Source organism: Ranitomeya variabilis, chromosome 3 (genome assembly GCF_051348905.1).
Source record: "Ranitomeya variabilis isolate aRanVar5 chromosome 3, aRanVar5.hap1, whole genome shotgun sequence".
Taxonomy (NCBI): Eukaryota; Metazoa; Chordata; class Amphibia; order Anura; family Dendrobatidae; genus Ranitomeya; species Ranitomeya variabilis.
In genome coordinates, this window is record NC_135234.1 from 256,067,641 (window position 1) to 256,088,473 (window position 20,833).

General features: G+C 43.9%; 1 protein-coding gene across 1 annotated transcript in view; it reads right to left on the reverse strand.

Moving 5' to 3' along the window:
- Positions 1-17,622, reverse strand: part of ELAPOR1 (endosome-lysosome associated apoptosis and autophagy regulator 1) — a 383,078-nt gene extending 365,456 nt beyond the window's left edge. The window contains exon 1 of the mRNA XM_077295410.1: positions 17,455-17,622. Coding sequence (XP_077151525.1) covers positions 17,455-17,574 — 120 coding nt within the window. The 5' untranslated portion in view covers positions 17,575-17,622. The remainder of the gene's footprint in view (positions 1-17,454) is intronic.
- Between the last annotated feature and the right edge of the window lie 3,211 nt (positions 17,623-20,833).

Consider the following 20,833-nt stretch of genomic DNA (forward strand, 5'->3'; position numbering starts at 1 on the left):
GTTGCTGTAGCCCATCTGCCTCAAAGTTCGACGCACTGTGCATTCAGAGATGCTCTTAGGCCTACCTTGGTTGTAACGGGTGGCGATTTGAGTCACTGTTGCCTTTCTATCAGCTCGAACCAGTCTGCCCATTCTCCTCTGACCTCTGGCATCAACAAGGCATTTCCGCCCACAGAACTGCCGCTCACTGGATTTTTTTTCTTTTTCGGACCATTCTCTGTAAACCCTAGAGATGGTTGTGCGTGAAAATCCCAGTAGATCAGCAGTTTCTGAAATACTCAGACCAGCCCTTCTGGCACCAACAACCATGCCACGTTCAAAGGCACTCAAATCACCTTTCTTCCCCATACTGATGCTCGGTTTGAACTGCAGGAGATTGTCTTGACCATGTCTACATGCCTAAATGCACTGAGTTGCCGCCATGTGATTGGCTGATTAGAGATTAAGTGTTAACAAGAAGTTGGACAGGTGTACCTAATAAAGTGGCCAGTGAGTGTATATGTGTATATATATATATATATATATATATATATATATATATATATATATATATATATATATATATATATATATATATATATATATATATATATATATATATATATATATATATATATATATATATATATATATATATATATATCTGAAATCAATCTTAAACACATGTGATAATTGGTTTTCCAGGTGGTTCTCACTAAAGGAAAACTACTTAAAAATGATGTTCCACATTATTAACCCCTTCCCGACATTTGACGTACTATCCCGTCGAGGTGGGGTGGGCCCGTATGACCGCCGACGGGATAGTACGTCATAGCCGATCGGCCGCGCTCACGGGGGGAGCGCGGCCGATCGCGGCCGGGTGTCGGCTGCATATCGCAGCTGACATCCGGCACTATGTGCCAGGAGCGGTCACGGACCGCCCCCGGCACATTAACCCCCGGCACACCGCGATCAAACATGATCGCGATGTGCCGGCGATGCAGGGAAGCATCGCGCAGGGAGAGGGCTCCCTGCGGGCTTCCCTGAGCCCCCCGCAGCAACGCGATGTGATCGCGTTGCTGCGAGGGTCTTACCTCCCTCCCTGCCTGCTCCAGACCCGGATCCAAGATGGCCGCGGATCCGGGTCCTGCAGGGAGGGAGGTGGCTTCACAGAAGCCTGCTCAGAGCAGGCACTGTGAAGCAGCCTGCACTTCTCGCAGATCGGTGATCTGTCAGAGTGCTATGCAAACTGACAGATCACCGATCTGTATTGTCCCCCCCTGGGGCAAAGTAAAAAAGTAAAAAAAAAAAATTTCCAAATGTGTAAAAAAAAATAAAAAAAAATATTCCAAAATAATGAAAAAAAAAAAAAAAAAATAATCCCATAAATACATTTCTTTATCTAAATTTAAAAAAAAAAACCAATAAAAGTACACATATTTAGTATCGCCACGTCCGTAACGACCCAACCTATAAAACTGCCACACTAGTTAACCCCTTCAGTAAACACCGTAAGAAAAAAAAAAAAAAAAAACGAGGCAAAAAACAACGCTTTATTACCATACCGCCGAACAAAAAGTGGAATAACACGCGATCAAAAAGACTGATATAAATATCCATGGTACCGCTGAAAACGTCATCTTGTCCCGCAAAAAACAAGCCGCCATACAGCATCATCAGCAAAAAAATAAAAAAGTTATAGTCCTGAGAATAAAGCGATACCAAAATAATTATTTTTTCTATAAAATAGTTTTTATCGTATAAAAGCGCCAAAACATAAAAAAAATGATATAAATGAGATATCGCTGTAATCGTACTGACCCGACGAATAAAACTGCTTTATCAATTTTACCAAACCCGGAACGGTATAAACGCCTCTCCCAAAAGAAATTCATGAATAGCAGGTTTTTGGTCATTCTGCCTCACAAAAATCGGAATAAAAAGCGATCAAAAACGGTCACGTGTCCGAAAATGTTACCAATAAAAACGTCAACTCGTCCCGCAAAAAACAAGACCTCACATGACTCTGTGGAGCAAATGTGGAAAAATTATAGGTCTCAAAATGTGGAGACGCAAAAACTTTTTTGCTATAAAAAGCGTCGCTGGTTTCACACTTCCGTTTTTGTCTGCAGCGTTTTTTGCACAAAAAACGCATGCGTTTTTTCCCTATATTTAACATTGAAAACGCATGCGTTTTTTTTGTACGCGTTTGGTCGCGTTTTCAAACGCATGCGGTTTTTTTCTGCATGCGTTCATTTTCAGAAATACAACCTGCAGTATTTTCTTGCGTTTTTAAGCACATGCGTTTGTTTGCGTTAAAAACGCATGCATTTTTATCGAAAAAAACAGAAAACACACTGAAAAGCCACCCACCACCATCATTGTGATTAAGGGATCCAAACCCTAACCCTAACTCTACCCCTAACCTCACCCCTAACCGTTTAATGAACATTTTCTGACAGTCATAGTGCCACGTATTTCAGTGCCACGTATTTCAGTGCCACGTATTTCAGTGCCACGTATTTCAGTGCCATGTATTTCAGTGCCACGTATCACGTATTTCAGTGCCACGTATCACGTATTTCAGTGCCACATATTTTAGTACCACGTATTTCAGTTGCACGTATTTCAGTGCCACGTATTTCAGTGCCACGTATTTCAGTGCCACGTATCACGTATTTCAGTGCCACGTGTTTCAGTGCCACGTATTTAAGTGCCACGTATTTAAGTGCCACGTATCACATATTTCAGTGCCACGTATTTCAGTGCCACGTATTTCAGTGCCACGTATTTCAGTGCCACGTATTTCAGTGCCACGTATTTCAGTGCCACGTATTTCAGTGCCACGTATTTCAGTGCCACATATCACATATTTCAGTGCCACGTATTTCAGTCACGTTTAGGGTTAGGGTTAGGGGTAGGGTTAGGGGTAGGGCTAGGGTTGGAGGTAAAGTTAGGGTTGGGGCTAAAGTTAGGGTTAGGGTTTGGATTACATTTACGTTTGGATTAGGGTTGGGATTAGAATTATGGGTGTGTCAGGGCTAGGGGTGTGGTTAGGGTTACCGTTGGGATTAGGGTTAGGGGTGTGTTTGGGTTAGGGTTTCAGGTAGAATTGGGGGGTTTCCACTGTCCAGGCACATCAGGGGCTCTCCAAGCGCGACATGGCGTCCAATCTCAATTCCAGCCAATTCTGCGTTGAAAAAGTAAAACAGTGCTCCTTCCCTTCCGAGCTCTCCCGTGCGCCCAAAAAGGGGTTTACCCCAACATATGTGTTATCAGCGTACTCGGGACAAATTGAACAACAACTTCTGGGGTCCAAGTTCTCTTGTTATCCTTAGGAAAATAAAAATTTGGGGGGCTAAAAATCATTTTTGTGGGAAAAAAAAGATGTTTTATTTTCACGGCTCTGCATTATAAACTGTAGTGAAACACTTGGGGGTTCAAAGTTCTCACAACACATCTAGATAAGTTCCTTGGGAGGTCTAGTTTCCAATATGGGGTCACTTGTGGGGGGTTTGTACTGTTTGGGTACATCAGGGGCTCTGCAAATGCAACGTGACGCCTGCAGACCAATCCATTTAAGGCTGCATTCCAAATGGCGCTCCTTCCCTTCCGAGCTCTGTCATGCGCCCAAACAGTGGTTCCCCCCGACATATGGGGTATCAGCGTACTCAGGACAAATTGGACAACAACTTTTGGGGTCTAATTTATCCTGTTACCCTTGTGAAAATACAAAACTGGGGGCTAAAAAATCATTTTTGAGAAAAAAAAAAAAAATTATTTTCACGGCTCTGCGTTATAATCTGTAGTGAAACACTTGGGGGTTCAAAGCTCTCAAAACACATCTAGATAAGTTCCTTAGGGGGTCTACTTTCCAAAATGGTGTCACTTGTAGGGAGTTTCAATGTTTAGGCACATCAGGGGCTCTCCAAACGCAACATGGCGTCCCATCTCAATTCCAGTCAATTTTGCATTGAAAAGTCAAATGGCGCTCCTTCCCTTCCAAGCTCTGCCATGCGCCCAAACAATGGTTTACACCCACATATGGGGTATCAGCGTACTCAGGACAAATTGCACAACATTTTTTGGGGTCCAATTTCTTCTCTTACCCTTGGGAAAATAAAAAATTGGGGGCAAAAAGATCATTTTTGTGAAAAAAATATGATTTTTTATTTTTACGGCTCTGCATTATAAACTTCTGTGAAGCACTTGGTGGGTCAAAGTGCTCACCACACATCTAGATAAGTTCCTTAGGGGGTCTACTTTCCAAAATGGTGTCACTTGTAGGGAGTTTCAATGTTTAGGCACATCAGGGGCTCTCCAAACGCAACATGGCGTCCCATCTCAATTCCAGTCAATTTTGCATTGAAAAGTCAAATGGCGCTCCTTCCCTTCCAAGCTCTGCCATGCGCCCAAACAATGGTTTACACCCACATATGGGGTATCAGCGTACTCAGGACAAATTGCACAACATTTTTTGGGGTCCAATTTCTTCTCTTACCCTTGGGAAAATAAAAAATTGGGGGCGAAAAGATCATTTTTGTGAAAAAATATGATTTTTTATTTTTACGGCTCTGCATTATAAACTTCTGTGAAGCACTTGGTGGGTCAAAGTGCTCACCACACATCTAGATAAGTTCCTTAGGGGGTCTACTTTCCAAAATGGTGTCACTTGTAGGGAGTTTCAATGTTTAGGCACATCAGGGGCTCTCCAAACGCAACATGGCGTCCCATCTCAATTCCAGTCAATTTTGCATTGAAAAGTCAAATGGCGCTCCTTCCCTTCCAAGCTCTGCCATGCGCCTAAACAATGGTTTACACCCACATATGGGGTATCATCGTACTCAGGACAAATTGTACAACAACTTTGGGGGTCCATTTTCTCCTGTTACCCTTGGTAAAATAAAACAAATTGGAGCTGAAATAAATTTTGTGTGAAAAAAAGTTAAATGTTCATTTTTATTTAAACATTCCAAAAATTCCTGTGAAACACCTGAAGGGTTAATAAACTTCTTGAATGTGGTTTTGAGCACCTTGAGGGGTGCAGTTTTTAGAATGGTGTCACACTTGAGTATTTTCTATCATATAGACCCCTCAAAATGACTTCAAATGAGATGTGGTCCCTAAAAAAAAATGGTGTTGTAAAAATGAGAAATTGCTGGTCAACTTTTAACCCTTATAACTCCGTCACAAAAAAAAATTTTGGTTCCAAAATTGTACTGATGTAAAGTAGACATGTGGGAAATGTTACTTATTAAGTATTTTGCGTGACATATGTCTGTGATTTAAGGGCACAAAAATTCAAAGTTGGAAAATTGCAAAATTTTCAAAATTTTCGCCAAATTTCCATTTTTTTCACAAATAAACGCAAGTTATATCGAATAAATTTTACCTTTAACATGAAGTACAATATGTCACGAGAAAACAATGTCAGAATCGCCAAGATCCGTCAAAGCGTTCCAGAGTTATAGCCTCATAAAGGGACAGTGGTCAGAATTGTAAAAATTGGCCCGGTCATTAACGTGCAAACCACCCTTGGGGGTGAAGGGGTTAAGCAGGCCACAGGTTTCAAGTAACATGGGAAAGAAAAAGGATCTCTCTGCTGCCGAAAAGCATCAAATAGTGCAATGCCTTGGTGATGGGATGGAAACTTTAGAAATTTCCCGAAAACTTAAGCGTGATCATCGTACTGTTAAGAGATTTGTGGCTGTATCTGAGCACGGATGTGTTTATGCTGATAAAGGCATAATAAGGAAGATTTCTGCCAGGCAAGTTCATCGGATTAAGAGAGCAGCTGCTAAAAAGCCATTACAAAGCAGCAAACAGATATTTGAAGCTGCTGGTGCCTCTGGAGTCCCTCGAACTTCAAGGTGTAGGTTCCTACAAAGGCTTGCTGTGGTGCATAAACCTACTATTTGGCCACCCCTAAACAGTGTTCACAAGCAGAAACGGTTGCAGTGGGCCCACACATACATGAAGACTAATTTCCAAACAGTCTTGTTTACTGATGAGTGTCGAGCAACCCTGGATGGTCCAAATGGATGGTTGGTGGATGGCCACCATGTCCCAACAAGGCTGAAATGTCAGCAAGGAGGAGGAGGAGTCATGTTTTGGGACGGAATCATGGGGAAACAGCTGTAGGGCCCTTTAAAGTTCCTGAAGGTGTGAAAATGACCTCTGCAAAGTATACTGTATAGAGTTTCTGACTGACAACTTTCCTCCATGGTATAAAAAGCAGAAATGTGCCTTCAGGAGCAAAATCATCTTCATGCATGACAATGCACCATCTCATGCTGCAAAGATTACCTCATTGGCTGCTATGGGCATAAAAGGAGTTAAACTCATGGTGTGGCCACCATCTTCCCCTGACCACAACCCTATAGAGAACCTTTGGAATATCATCAAGCAAAAGATCTATGAATATGGGAGGCAGTTCACATCAAAGCAGCAGCTCTGGGGGGCTATTCCGACTTCATGCAAAGAAATACAAGCAGAAACTCTGCAAAAACTCACAAGTTCAATGGATGCAAGAATTGTGAAGGTGATATCAAAGAAGGGTTCCTATAGTAAAATGTAACTTGGCCCGTTAGGATGTTTTGAAGTTAAATAGATTTTTTATTCAGTGAATGTGACCTCCTAATGCTGCAAATTCCACAAATGAGCATTTTCAGTTCTTTAAAACATATCAAATGTTTAGAAATTCTACTGTGCCTAATAATTTGGAACAGTGCATTTTACGTTTTTATTCATTTTGGAGATTATACTGTTACCATTGGGAGGTTTCTTCAATAAAATTCAATGTATACTCTAACGGGTGATGACTTTTATTAGACTGACTGTCATTTGCACCGACCATTTAGGAAAATCCAATAAAAATGTCAGTTGCATAATAATTTGGAACATAGTGTATAAAATATATATTATATATATATATATATATATATATATATATATATATATATATATATATATATATATATATATATATATATATATATATATATATATATATAGTGCCCCAGGGTCCTGGTCATTGCAGTAATGTCATTCTTCCACCAGGGGGAGTGATGTTACGTCTGAAGGCAATAAATGAGATCTCTTTACCAGGTATCACAAACCATGCAACACACTTCACACTCCAGTCCACCAGGGGGAGCCATGCTCCGATTTATTACCAGTACCATCTGTACCAGTCCGTCACTGTAACCGATATCTATAACCCTGTATGTAACCCCTTTCTCATGTACAGCACCATGGAATTAATGGTGCTGTGTAAATAAATAATTATTATTATTATTATTATGGTACTCTTCACAAGTAGGTAAAACTGGTGGTCTGGATAGGAAGTTAGTCAGAAGCTGACTGGGCTTCACTCAGGCAGTACCTGTCAGGCAGACAGAGGGGAAGGAGGAACATTGACTAGCTGCTAATGGGGTGGTCCCTGACAGGGGTGGGATCCTGTCAGAGGCCTAGACAGAAGACCACGGAGCTGCGCCTGCCCGACGTGCGGCAGCATCCTAAGAAAGAGATAAGAACAGCGAATTGTATTGTAGAGGGTGAGAAACGAAGTCATAGCAAAAGGAGAGGAAACCAGAAGGAGTTCTGCCCTGCAAAAGGCTGCCTCCTTCTGAGGCACAGGATCCAGTAGCCGGAACACCGAGGGAGCAACCGTCTCCATGCCTTGCTCCAGAGACCGGCAGGACAGCTAATTCCACGTTACCTGCCCGACCTTATACCCAGAAGGCACAGTGGCAACTTGTGGGAGTCCCTGTAAAAAGCCTCAGACCATCAGTCATACAGGTTTGTCCTATCCTTAGCATCAGGGGGACAGCGAAAGAGACATAACATCTACAACAGTTGCGAGGACCTTATGAGAGGCTCAGCAGTAAGGTACTACAACACCTAGGCACTAGAGGAAGGCTACCGATTTCCACCTGGATAAGGGGACACTGGATTTGCCTTCAGACTGGCCGGCGTGTGCAAGTTTTGCGTGTGGCGAGTTTTGCACGTGTGGCTAGTTTTGCATGAGCTTAGTTTTGCATGTGGCGAACTTTGCGCATGGCTAGTTTTGAGTGGCAACTTTTGTGTTTCGACTTTTATGTAGCGAGGTTGGTGTATGTGTGGTGAAATGTGTGCTGAGGGTGGTATAAGTGTTCAAGCATGTGGTAGTGTGTGGCGCATTTTGTGTGTGTGTTCATATCACCGTGTGTGGTGAGTATCCCATGTCGGTGCCCCACCTTAGCAACTGTACTGTATATACTCTTTGGCGCCATCGCTCTCATTCTTTAAGTCCCCCTTGTTCACATCTGGCAGCTGTCAATTTGCCTCCAACACTTTTCCTTTCACTTTTTTCCCCCATTATGTAGATTGGGGCAAAATTGTTTGGCGAGTTGGACCGCGCGGGGTTAAAATTTCGCCTCAAAACATAGCCTATGACGCTCTCAGGGTCCAGACGTGTGACTGTGCAAAATTTTGTGGCTGTAGCTGCGACTGTGAAGATGCCAATCCCGGACATACACACACACACACACATATTCAGCTTTACATATTAGATATCTTAAGATATTGTCTTCTTCCTCTGCAATGCCCGGGTCCTGCTTCTGATTTTTTCCAGTTTTAAGTGGGGCAGGGAAGACATCCTGTGATGAGAATAGAGGAGGACTCCTAAAAACACTTTCTGGGTCCCTGGACGTAGGTCGCATTTCTCCCAGTTAACCTGCCAACCCAGGTCCTCTAGAATGTTGATAGTCTGGGCCAGTTGTTAATTGAGGAGGATAGCCAAGTGTGCTACCAGCAGAATGTCATCCAGTTAGGGGACCACCATAATCCCTCGCCTCCTCGGAAAAGCCACCACCTCCGTCATTATCTTTGTAAAGATGCGAGGGGCTGAGAATAGGCCAAATGGAAGGCAAGTAACATGGAAATGGTGGCCGAACCCTGATGGTCTAAAGTGAACCTCAGACATTGGTGGTAATCTGGGTGAATTGGTACATGATAGTATGCAACTCTCAGATCTAAAGTGCACATGGCGTTACCTCTCCCTATCAGTTGGATGCTTAATTTTATTGTCTCCATTTTGAATCTCCTGTACCTGACCCACTGATTCAGGGGCTTTAGATTTATGATGGTCCGATATTTGCCGGAAGGCTTTTTTATGGAGAACAGGGAGGAGTAGTGACCCTGACCTCTCTCTAAAACAGGTATCAGCTCGACTTTTCCCAACTCTAAGAGGTTCCTGGCATCTGTCCAGAGCCTGTTTTGCATGACGAGGGTCTGGGTTTCATCTGAATCGCAGTTTTGTGGGATTTACACGGAAGGGCTCAGCATAAAACACAAGAATGTGATCTCCGCCTTATTCTGGAAGCGATCAAATAATGTACCCCAAAATGTTACCAATTAAAACCCTAATTTATCCCACACAAAAACCAGCATCCACTCAGGTCTGTCACTGGAACTATAGGGGGTTCCCACGTTACTGGTAGAACAAAGATTTGGGTTAAACGACATGGATCTCGCCCCCTCAAATAAAATCCAGTGAATTCTGAGCTCACAAATCCAAATGCCCCCTCCTGAGCCCCACTATGAAAAAGCCACAGTAAGAGGCCACATGTTTGGCTTTATTGTAACAGAGAAGGCACTTAATTTACGGGTGCATATCTCCAGATACATAAGCCGGGCACAATGTGGTGCTACACTGTATGGGGGCACACTAGACAGGCAGATTTGCAATACTCCAGAATAAAGCCTGACGTGGATGTTACAAAATGGTCATTGCAGCCGTAGATGAATTCATTGAGAGGTGCAATTTCTATAATGGAGTCATTGGGGGGGGGGGAGGGATTTCTGCTGCTTTACCTATTAACCCTTGTGTACCTGACAAATTTGCAGCACATGCAAAAAATAAATTTTTACCACTAAAATCTCATTTTTCCACATCTCAATATCATAAAATTCTGTGAGGCACCTATGGGTTCAAAGTACTCAGTAAACCCCTAGATGAATTCCTTGAGGGGGCTAGTTTCCAAAATGGGGTCAATTGTAGAGCTTTTCTGCCATTCTCATATGCCGGTGGCTCTTCTAATGAGACATATAATTCACAATCTATCCCAGGCTCTTTCCTTTCTTTTCCTGCCATGTGCCCAAGCAGAAGTTTTTGACTACATATAGTTGCGTTCAGGAAAAATTGTGCAAGAAATTTCTCCTACTATCCATTATGAAAATTACAAATTTGGGGTTAAAACAACATTTTATTGAAAATTTTCAATATGACTACCCAACATTATCAAATTCTGTGTAGTACCTCTGGGCTCAAAATGTTCACTGTACCCCTGGATAAAATCCTTGAGGTGTGTAGTTTCCAAAATGGGGTCACTTGTGGGGGTTTTTACTGTTTAGGCACATCAGGGGCTCTCCAAACGCAACATGATGCCTGCAGACCATTCTATCAAAGTCTGCGTTCTAAAACATCACTCCTTCCTTCCGAGCCACATCGTGCACTCCAACAGTGGTTTATTCTAAACTGTAAAACACATTTTTTGGTCTATTTTCTCCTGTTACCCTTGTGTAAATAAAAACTTTGGGGCTAAAAGTGCATTTTTGTGGGTAAAATGTGTTTTATATATTTACTCATTTTTTCACAGCTCTATGTTACTGTATAACCTTCTGTGAAGCACCTGGGGTTCAACGTGCTCATCACACATCTTGATAAATTCCCTAAGGGGTCTAGTTTCCAAAATGGAGTCACTGTTTAGGCACATGAAGGCTCTCCACACGCGACATGGCGTCCACTGTCCAAACAGTGGATTTCTCCCACATATGGGGTGTCAGAGTACTCTGGGAAAATTGCACAAAAAAAAAAAAATTAGGGTCTATTTTCTCCTGTTACCCTTGTGGAAATAGCAAATTTGGAGCTAATGTAAAATTTTTGTTAAAAAAAAGTTAAAATGTTTATTTTTTATTTATTTCCACACAACTTTAGCATCGGAAGGGTTAATAAACTTCTTGAATGTGGTTTTGAGTACCTTGGGGAGGAAGGGGGGGGGGGGAGCAGTTTTTAGAGTTGTGTCACTTTGGGTATTTTCTGTCATATAGGCCCCCAAAATCACTTTAAATGTGAAAAGGTCCCTAAAAAAAAAAAAAAAAGTTATTGTAATAATGAGAAATCGCTGGTCGACTTTTAACCCTTATAACTTCCTAACAAAAAAAATTATGTTTCAAAAATTGTGCTGATGTAAAGTAGACGTGTGGAAATAGCCGGATTACTTACGGTAATGCTCTTTTAATGAGTCCATGACAGCACCCACTGGAGAGATAGGGATCCGCCCCAAGGAACAGGAAACCTACAGAGACATAAAAGGGGGCGGTCCCCCTCTCCTCCTCAGTTTAATTTCAGAGTACCCGGAGGACCGCCAGTGTTAGTCAACCATCACAATGTGTCATCAGAATATAAACTTCATAGAAGTAATTACATTGGCTTTTATTAGGGAGGGATGTGACTGGGTGCTGTCATGGACTCATTAAAAGAGCATTACCGTAAGTAATCCGGCTATTTACCCTTCGCCATGACAGCACCCACTGGAGAGATTTCCAGAGACCAACACCTAGGGGGGGACCACCGTGCTGAGGATAGTCCTGCCAAAGTGTAGGTCAGAGTCGGAAGACAGGTCAAGCCTGTAGTGATTATAGAAAGTGGAAGGAGCCAACCAAGTTGCAGCCTTACATATATCCTCGATTGGCACGTTCCCTTTTTCGGCCCAGGAAGAAGCCATGGCTCTGGTGGAATGTGCTTTGATACCCTCCGGAGGTTCTTAATTTTTCATGGAATAGGCCAACCGGATAGCGTCTCTTATCCACCTGGATAATGTTGCTCTTGTGACTCCATATCCTTTCTTTTTGCCCTGGAAGGATATGAACAGAGCCCTACTCTGCCTCCAACTACTAGTTTTCTCAATATATTGCAAAACTACTCTCCTGACGCCTAGAGTATGAAATTTTTGTTCTTCAGGAGTAGAGGGGTCTTTAAAGAAAGTAGGAAGATGTATCTCTTGTGACCTGTGGAACTTCCCTGCTACCTTAGGAAGGTATAAGGGGTCCGGTTTTAAGATTAGTCTGTCATGAAATGTGAGAAGGTAAGGTTGATCTATCGACAAGGCCTGAATGTCGCTGACTCTTCTAGCCGATGTTAAGGCTACTAAGAAGGCTGTTTTTAACGACAAGTGTTTCAAAGATGCTGTGTCTATAGGCTCAAACGGAGATTCTGTTAGAGAGTCCAAGACTAGATTTAGATCCCAAGGAGCTACCCTAGGTATGTGGACAGGAGTAACTCGTTCACAGGCCGTGATGAAGTGGGATACCCATTTATTACCAGCAATATTATGGCCATAGAGGGCACCCAGAGCGGACACCTGGACCTTTAGTGTGTTAACTGACAGACCTAACTCTTTCCCTTTCTGTAGAAATTCTAGTATAGATTTTATTGGGACTTCAGAGGGGTTTGAACTAGTATGGAACTGAAGAAACTTCTTCCATACTTTGGTGTAAATTTTTGTTGTAGATGGTTTCCTGCTAAGTAGGAGTGTATCAATTAGGCCTTTTGAAAACCCCCTGAAATTTAATATCTGCCTTTCAAATTCCAGGCCGTCAGGTGGAGGCTGTCCACCTGAGGGTGGAAGAAAGGTCCCTGAGAGAGAAGGTTTGGGATTGAGGGAAGGACCCAAGGATCCGTCACCGACATTGACCGCAGGCACGAGAACCATGGTCTCTTGGGCCAGAATGGTGCTATCAGTATTATCCTGGCCTGTTCTTCCCTGATCTTCCGTATTACTTGTGGAAGCAGAATTAATCGGAGGGAAAGCATACGCTAGTTTGAATTGCCAGGGTGTTTGAAGAGCATCTAGAATGTCCGGGTGATCTGCACGGGACCGAGATGCGAATTTCTGGACTTGTTTGTTCTGTTCTGTAGCGAACAGGTCTATTTGGGGCTTGCCCCATAACAATGTTATTTTGTGGAAAATGTGAGGATTGAGACACCATTCTCCTTGATGAAGAGTGTGTCGACTTAGAAAGTCCGCTTGTTGATTGTCCTCTCCTTTGATGTGGACTGCCGAGAGGGACAACAGATGCTTTTCGGCCAGGATTAAGGTACTGTTTGCGGAAGACATTAGAGCGTCTGATCTTGTGCCGCCTTGTTTGTTTAAATACGCCACTGTCGTAGTGTTGTCTGAACAGATTCTGACGTGGCTTCCTCGTAGCTGTGGGAGAAATTGACGCAGTGCATAGTTTACCGCATTCAATTCTTTCAGGTTTGATGAATATAAATCCTCATTTTTATCCCAGGTTCCCTGGCAGAATCTATCTCCCATGTGTGCGCCCCACCCGTGGGGACTAGCGTCCGTAGTTATCGTGTGGGATGGTGATATTACCCAAGGGACACCCCCCGCTAGGTTGTTTTTATCTAGCCACCACTCTAAGGAGGATAAGACTTTCTCGGATAAAGTTATTTTTGATTCAAGGTGCCCCAGAAATTTTCTCTGTTCCCGAAGTATCTGGTGTTGCAACGTTCGGGTATGAAGTTGTGCCCACTGAACGGCTGGAGTACAGGAGGAGAGGGATCCTAGCAAGGACATTCCTGCCCTCAGGGACATTTGAGGCTTGTGAATGGCCGCCACTACTTTACCCTCTATAAGAGATATTTTTTCTTGGGGAAGTAGACATTTTTGTTTTATGGAATCTAGATTGAACCCTAAAAATGTCTGAAGAGAAAGTGGGATGAGTCTGGATTTTTTATAGTTGACGATCCAGCCCAGGCTTTCTAAGGACGAGACAGTGTCAGCTAATCGTTCCGCACACTGAAGGGACGAATTTCCTACAACTAAAAAATCATCTAAGTAGGGAATGATTAAGGTGTCTCTCTGGCGAAGGTAGGCCATTACTTCTAACATTACCTTCGTGAAGATCCTGGGTGCCGTGGAGAGACCAAAGGGCATGGCTGTATACTGGAAAAAAGCCTTTTGCTGGCTGGCTCACCTGCTGGGTCCACTGTATTGCCTGGGGACGACATGTTGCATCGCCTGTGCGTTTGCAACTTCCCCCTTTTTATAGGCCAAGATCCGGTCAGCTTTCCTTTTTTTTTTTTTTCCTTCATACCCCACAGCGGTGTACTGCGCATGCGCGAAACCGCGCTTTCCCTCACCGCTGTGTGGGTGACCCGGAAGTGCTCACCCGCCCTGGGGCAGTATGGGGATGTTTTTCCCACCGCTACCACGCACGCGCGGCCGCCATCTTGCCCGGCCTGCGCTATGGAGCGGTGTGCCAGCTGCCGCTGCAGCTGTGCCTCAGAACCCGGACCTCATACCTGCCGGTCCGCGTCTGGAGCTCCTTTAGGGCCGCACATCTGCCGCGTTGCCTCGTGGAACCGAGCGGCCTCCCGGACCAGGCGTTCCACATGCCGGCCAGACAAGGGGGGAGCCGTCTAGCGGAGTCTCCCCCGACGCTGCTTCTGGACTGCATCCCCTGCCGTTCTCGCGGAAACCGCACAGGCGGATGCTTCTAGCCCAGGTATGTCTGTAGTTCGGAGAATCCAGAGATCCTGTCCCCTGGGAACAGGAAACCTAAACTGAGGAGGAGAGGGGGACCGCCCCCTTTTATGTCTCTGTAGGTTTCCTGTTCCTTGGGGCGGATCCCTATCTCTCCAGTGGGTGCTGTCATGGCGAAGGGTAAAATATTATTTAGTGTGACATAACTGATTTAAGGGTATAAGAATTAAAATTTCGAAAATGGTAACATTTTCACATTTTTCGCCAAATTTCTGATATTTTCACAAATAAACGCAAGCCATAGCAAATAAATTTTACCACTATCATATGTCATGAGAACACAATTTCAGAATCAGTGAGATTTGTTAAAGCATTCCAGAGTTATACCACATAAAGGGACACTAGTCAGAATTCAAAAACTTGGCTTTGTCATTGAGGTCAAAATTGGCTCGGTCACTAAGGGGATAAACCGGCATACACATTACAATTAGTGCACAAAAACACTGTGCTACAGGTCACTATTAGGCTCTACAATGGGTATGGTACATCAGCGTGTATAGCCCAGCTGTTACAGTTGTGACATGCACCAACAGGCCCTCGGACTGGCCCACAGGGTAACAGGCAAATTCCCCAATGGGCTTCTGTGCAGGAGTTGGCCCAAACTCCACCTATAAAAGCAGTGGTTTCTCACACAATACTTGTTTCCCTTGTCTTTACATAGGGAAACCTGTCAACATTCAATTAAACTGCCCAGTTTAAGCTATAGAAACAGGTACATTTGTGAATTACATTTTTTATGGAACTGGACTGAGGTCCCCCAGATTCATTACTACTGGCGGGCCCTTGGCACCTCAGTCTGAGTGTACCTGTGGGATTTAAAGCTGGTGAGAAATTGCTTTGCAAAAATCATTCTCTTACTTCTAATAACTAGTATTTCTACAACAAACAGGCCAGTATTGACTGCTGAAGGCTACTTTCACACTAGCGTTGTACTCGGCCCGTCGTAGTGCGTCGGGCCAACGTACCGATGCTAGCGTTGTATACGGCGCACAACGGGGGCAGCGGATGCATTTTTCCAGCGCATCCGCCGCCCCATTGTGAGGTGCGGGGAGGTGGGGGCGGAGTTACGGCCGCGCATGCGCGGTCGGAAATGGCGGTCCGCCGGCAGCAAAAAACGTTACAGGTAACGTTTTTTGCAGCCGACGGTCCGCCACAACACGGTGCAACCGTCGCACGACGGTTGCGACCTGTGGCAATGCGTCGCAAATGCGTCGCTAATGTTAGTCAATGGTGAAAAACGCATCCTGCAAGCACTTTTGCAGGATGCGTTTTTCCGCCAAAACGACGCATTGCGACGTATTGTAAAAAATGCTAGTGTGAAAGTACCTGAAGTCATTCATTTGGCTTCCAGATCCTGTATCGGGCATTTCAGGAGTTTTTCTCAGTCACTTCCCACTTACACAAAGTGTTTTGGATAATTTGTAACATTTCTTATTCGTCTTCTTACAAAACTTTACATTTTTTTTTTCAAAATTTGAATGTGTTTTCTCTACACATCCTTTTCCATACTGTTTACAGAAGCCAAATGTGTCTGTCTCATTTGCATGTGCACGTGCATGTCACCTGCTCTACAGTGTGTGGAGGCGATATGGCACTCTAGTAGGCAAGTTACCAGGCCTCCATGTGCGGGTTCTCCTGGGGATCATGCAAACAGACATTTACCATCAACACCAATGTACTAAATACCTCTATACTGTAGGTATATAGCATGACGGACTGCGCACATTCATTTGTCAATCAACAATGCAATTCATGTGAGCACATTTTTTACGTAGAGTTCATAGTTCTGCAGAAAAGCTGTTTTACCCACAAAGCCAGGCATCTGATTGTAGTGGTTGAAATAGCTGTTATCTTGCTCCTGTTAGTCATGGAAGATACACAGGCAGTTGTGGATTTGGCTGTGCTATGGCTGCTCCATCTAGTATTAGCCGAAGAGATGGTTCACAGAGTTTATTCTAAACTGTAAGACAATTTTTTTTTTCTCTTTTTTTTTTGGGGGGGGGGGGGGGGGGGGGCTTTACTGTGAAATTTAAAATGGTTTAAAAATATATATATATTTTCTGCAAGAGAAACAATGGATTTCTTGTGTATTTAACCCCTTCATGGCCAGGAAATATTTCACTTTTTTTTTTATTTCACGATTTTGGAGGGCTTGTTGTTTACATTCATTTTACTTCTGAGGGGGATAAAATGCTGGGAATTTTTTTATTTTTTAATTCGGTCATTACTTTTGGGCTTTTGTATTTGCAACATTCATTGTGTGGCAAAGATAACCTGGACACATGATTGTCCAGGTCAGTGCAATCCCACAATACCAAACATAGAAAAAATGTATGCATTTGAGAGCGATTGAAAAAAAACCAAAACAAACAAACTCTTATTTTCTTTTGCCTTGTGACATTTTCCAGGAAACGTAACATTTTTAAACTATTCTGTTGATTGAGACGAGTGAGGGATTTTTTTTTGCGAGAGGAGTCAACATTTTTACTGATTCCAATTTGGGCTACATACGTTATTAATCACATTTTCACACCGTTTCTAACATGGCCTTTCCATATCACAGCTTTGTGCGTGGTCCCACGCTCAGGTTCTGGAATATTGGTGTACAACCACCATGAGCTTCTTTGTGCTCCTCATGCAGATTGCTAAGCACACGAGGCACAGCCCTGAGAGTCCCAACAGCTGTCAGGCATCCAAGAGCTTACACAACCCTACAACAATATCATTTAATAGAATTACAAATCTACCTACACCCTGCTCACGTTAACCCTTTACAGGTCTCCATGCAAAAAAACATTTTGTAAGTATTTTTTGGTAAAGTGCAAGGCAATTTTTGCATTTAATTAAACCTTTTTTCATTCTATATCTTAATTCATCTTACCTCCTTACAAGCATGGAGCTGCTGTCCTTGAACTGGGATGAAGCTGAAAAGTAGCATCAGACACCAGAAGAAGTATAGGCGACAGTTCTGACCCCGACATAATAGTGTTGGTGCAGTCATGACTTGTTCGCTGCAGCCAACACCTGTCTACTAGAAAAGTAGAAAGAGGAGAGGTGAAGTACAGCACCTGTTATCAAGGAGAGGGGAAGGGTTTAATATGAACACACACCTCTACACCATTGTCTCAGCCCTGACATTAGTTTGGAACTAAATTAGTGACTATTTTTATTTTACATGTAAAATGGGAATATAAAATAATACAATTGTAACATATACTATTAAAAAATGTATAAAATAAACTAACACTGGTGTATTTCATATAGTAAAGATAAAGAAGATATTTTGTAGGGATTTTGAACCCAATACAGGTGTTTATGCTAGAATTTTCGAGTTAAATATCTGAAAAAGTAGTACACTTTTGGAGAAGCAGAGGGTTGTGTAAAACTTTTGGTGTTATCACAGCAGATTAGTCTAGCTCCGTTATAGTGGGTGTAACTACAGAGGCATGGGGCATGGTAAGGCCTACTCATCAAATTCATGATTAAATATCTCACTCCAGTCCTAGATTGGAGTAACTTTTCTGGGAAGCTTTGTTTTTCATATCAGACATGTCCATTAAACACAATGGTTGCATACTCACATATATGTCAGGATTTCACCACTCATGGTGTTCTAGGGATGCAGTGAGTGACAGCTCAGCCACTCCATAGAATTAGGGGCATGCTGGGCTGTCAGTATTGTGAGTGACAGCCGCTCAATCAGAGGCAGGGGTGTGGTGAGCTGTCAGTATTTTGAGTGAAAGCCCATATGCCCAATCTGGCTGGGCCTGCTGGGTTTCCACCAGGTACCTAGCTATGTAGCAGGCTGACAATAGTCAAGCTGTGAGACAAAGGATTCAAGGAGTCTGGGGTTAAATACCACAAGGATACATCAAAGGCAAAAGGGTAAAGCAAAAGAATGGTCAGAAGGCAAAGTTTGAGGTCAGGCAGCAAAGGTCAAAGTATGTCAAAGGCAAAGGGGAAATACAAAAGAATGGTCAAAAGGCAAAATCTGTGGTCAGGCAGCAAAGATCAGAATAGAAGAACTCTAAACACTAGGTACACACACCACCAAGCAAAGTTACGACTGGCCAATTTTTTTTTCGCTAGCATGAATCCCATTCACATGGTTTGTGAACAGGTGGCAAATCTGACCCAAATGATTCAGGACCTGACTAAAGAGCACTGGAACCTTAAATCAACGCAGTTCCAGTTGCATAGCCAGGTGTTTAGCTTTATGAAAGTGCAGCGCCCCAGAGTCCTGGTCGTTGCAGTACTGATGCTCCACCGCTAAGGGGGGCTATGGTACGTCTGATGGCACTGAAGGAGTTCTTCTGACCAGGTATCACAGACACCAAAACACTTCACAGTCTGGCCTCCAGGGGGAGCTAAGGGTGCTATGTATTAGGCCACTCCTCACAATCTGGTAAAACTGGGGGTTAGGCAGAAAGTTAGAAGAAGCTGACTGGGAATCGAACAGGCAACATCCTGTGGCAGAGGGTGTTGCGGGGAGAGACTCGGGGGGGTCCCTGTCAGGGGTGGGATCCTGACAGAGGCCTAGCGAACAGAGCGTTACGGGACCGCATCTGCACTTGATCGCGGCGGTACCCTAAGAAAGGACAAGAAGCGAGGTATATTGTGCTGAGTGAGAAACGAGATCAACGCAACAAGGAGAAATACCAGTAGGAGTCGTGCTGTAAGACGAGGCAACATCCTACTGAGGCGCGTAGCCGGTGGCCGGAACGCCGAGGAAGTACTAGGCTCCAAGCAATACTTCAAACCTACGGCAGGACAGTCAGCTATAGGCGGGCTGTCTCACACAAATCACCTACGAAGACATAGGGGGCAACAATAGGAGAGGGGCGACGCTAGGGTCCCGGAAGAACTCCGAGCCTACCCGTCATACGGGTGCGTCCTAGCCATATCATCTGGGGGACGAAGAAGAACATCTTAATCGAGTTGTGAGGGAACTTCAGAAACAGACACAACAGTTGTGGGGACTATCCCGTAAGCACAGCAGGGGAGGACCACAACACACAAGCACTAGAAGGTAGGCACAGATTTCCACCTGCAAAGGGAACTCTGGAGGTGCCATCGGACCGGCCGGACTTGCGCAGCCCGGTTAACCGTATTCCGGACTGAGGATCCTGGAACCTTCAGTAAAGAGGTAAAGAGACTGCAACCTGGTGTCCTCGTTATTTACGGCGACCTACACCGCACCACCACAACATCATCACCATTCCCTCCACCTTCATTGTACGCCCCTCAGCAGGGTCACGGACCGGGTCTAGCCACCGTGACAACCCCTGAACAGAGACTCAGAGGCCCGGTACCGGGTACCCCTCGGCCCTGCGACAGTGGGGGCGCTACAAAAGCCCCTATAACTCTTCGTTGCAGGCAGTTAGGCTGCTTTCACACATCAGTTTTTTGGCCATCAGGCTCAATTTGGCAGCTCGACGGATCTGTCGTAAATTGTGAAAAACTGATGCCACGGATCCGTTATTCCACCGGATCCGACTAGCGGATCCGTTTTTTTGCATTAGTTTTTCATCCGCTTCGTCCGGGTTTTTTTATCCGTTTTATGACGGATTATGACAGATCTGTTTTTTAAAAATGCCCATGGGAGGCTCCCAAACGTGATTGGCTACTGAAAACCTATATATACAGTGTTCCTACAGCCCATCTTTGACAGGTTGTAGAGCAAGTGGCGAAGATGGAAGGCGTGATGGCAAACATTCTGAAGATTTCTGTGGATTTCACCTTTGAGGTGAATCATTTGAAAGCGATTGTTATGGTGAAGCAGCGAGAAAGACAGCGCATCATGTGTCTGCGTGAACAACGTTTTTGGATCCACTCAATCACAGCACAGAGAATGACACGTGGGATGTATTCAACATTGTACATGGAGTTAAGAGGAAACCCCGAGAAGTTTTTCAGTTACGTGCGTATGCAAATGGAGAACTTTGATTTTTTGGTGGAACGGATTGGACACCTCATCCGAAGAAGTGACACATATTGCCGCTTCTCCATTTCACCGGCAGGGCATCTGATGGTGACTCTTCGGTAAGCCATTTTTATTGTATCTCCTACTGGTAAAGCATACTATTAACTGTAATGTTGTTGCTGGTATTTTGTACTAATTATTGCCTTGCCTTTTTTCACAGATTCCTTGCAACTGGAGAATCACTTTCCGCACTACATTTTCAGTTTAGACTCGGAATTTCCACCATATCTGGGATTATTAAGCACACCTGTCGTGCATTGTGGGACTGTTTGCATGA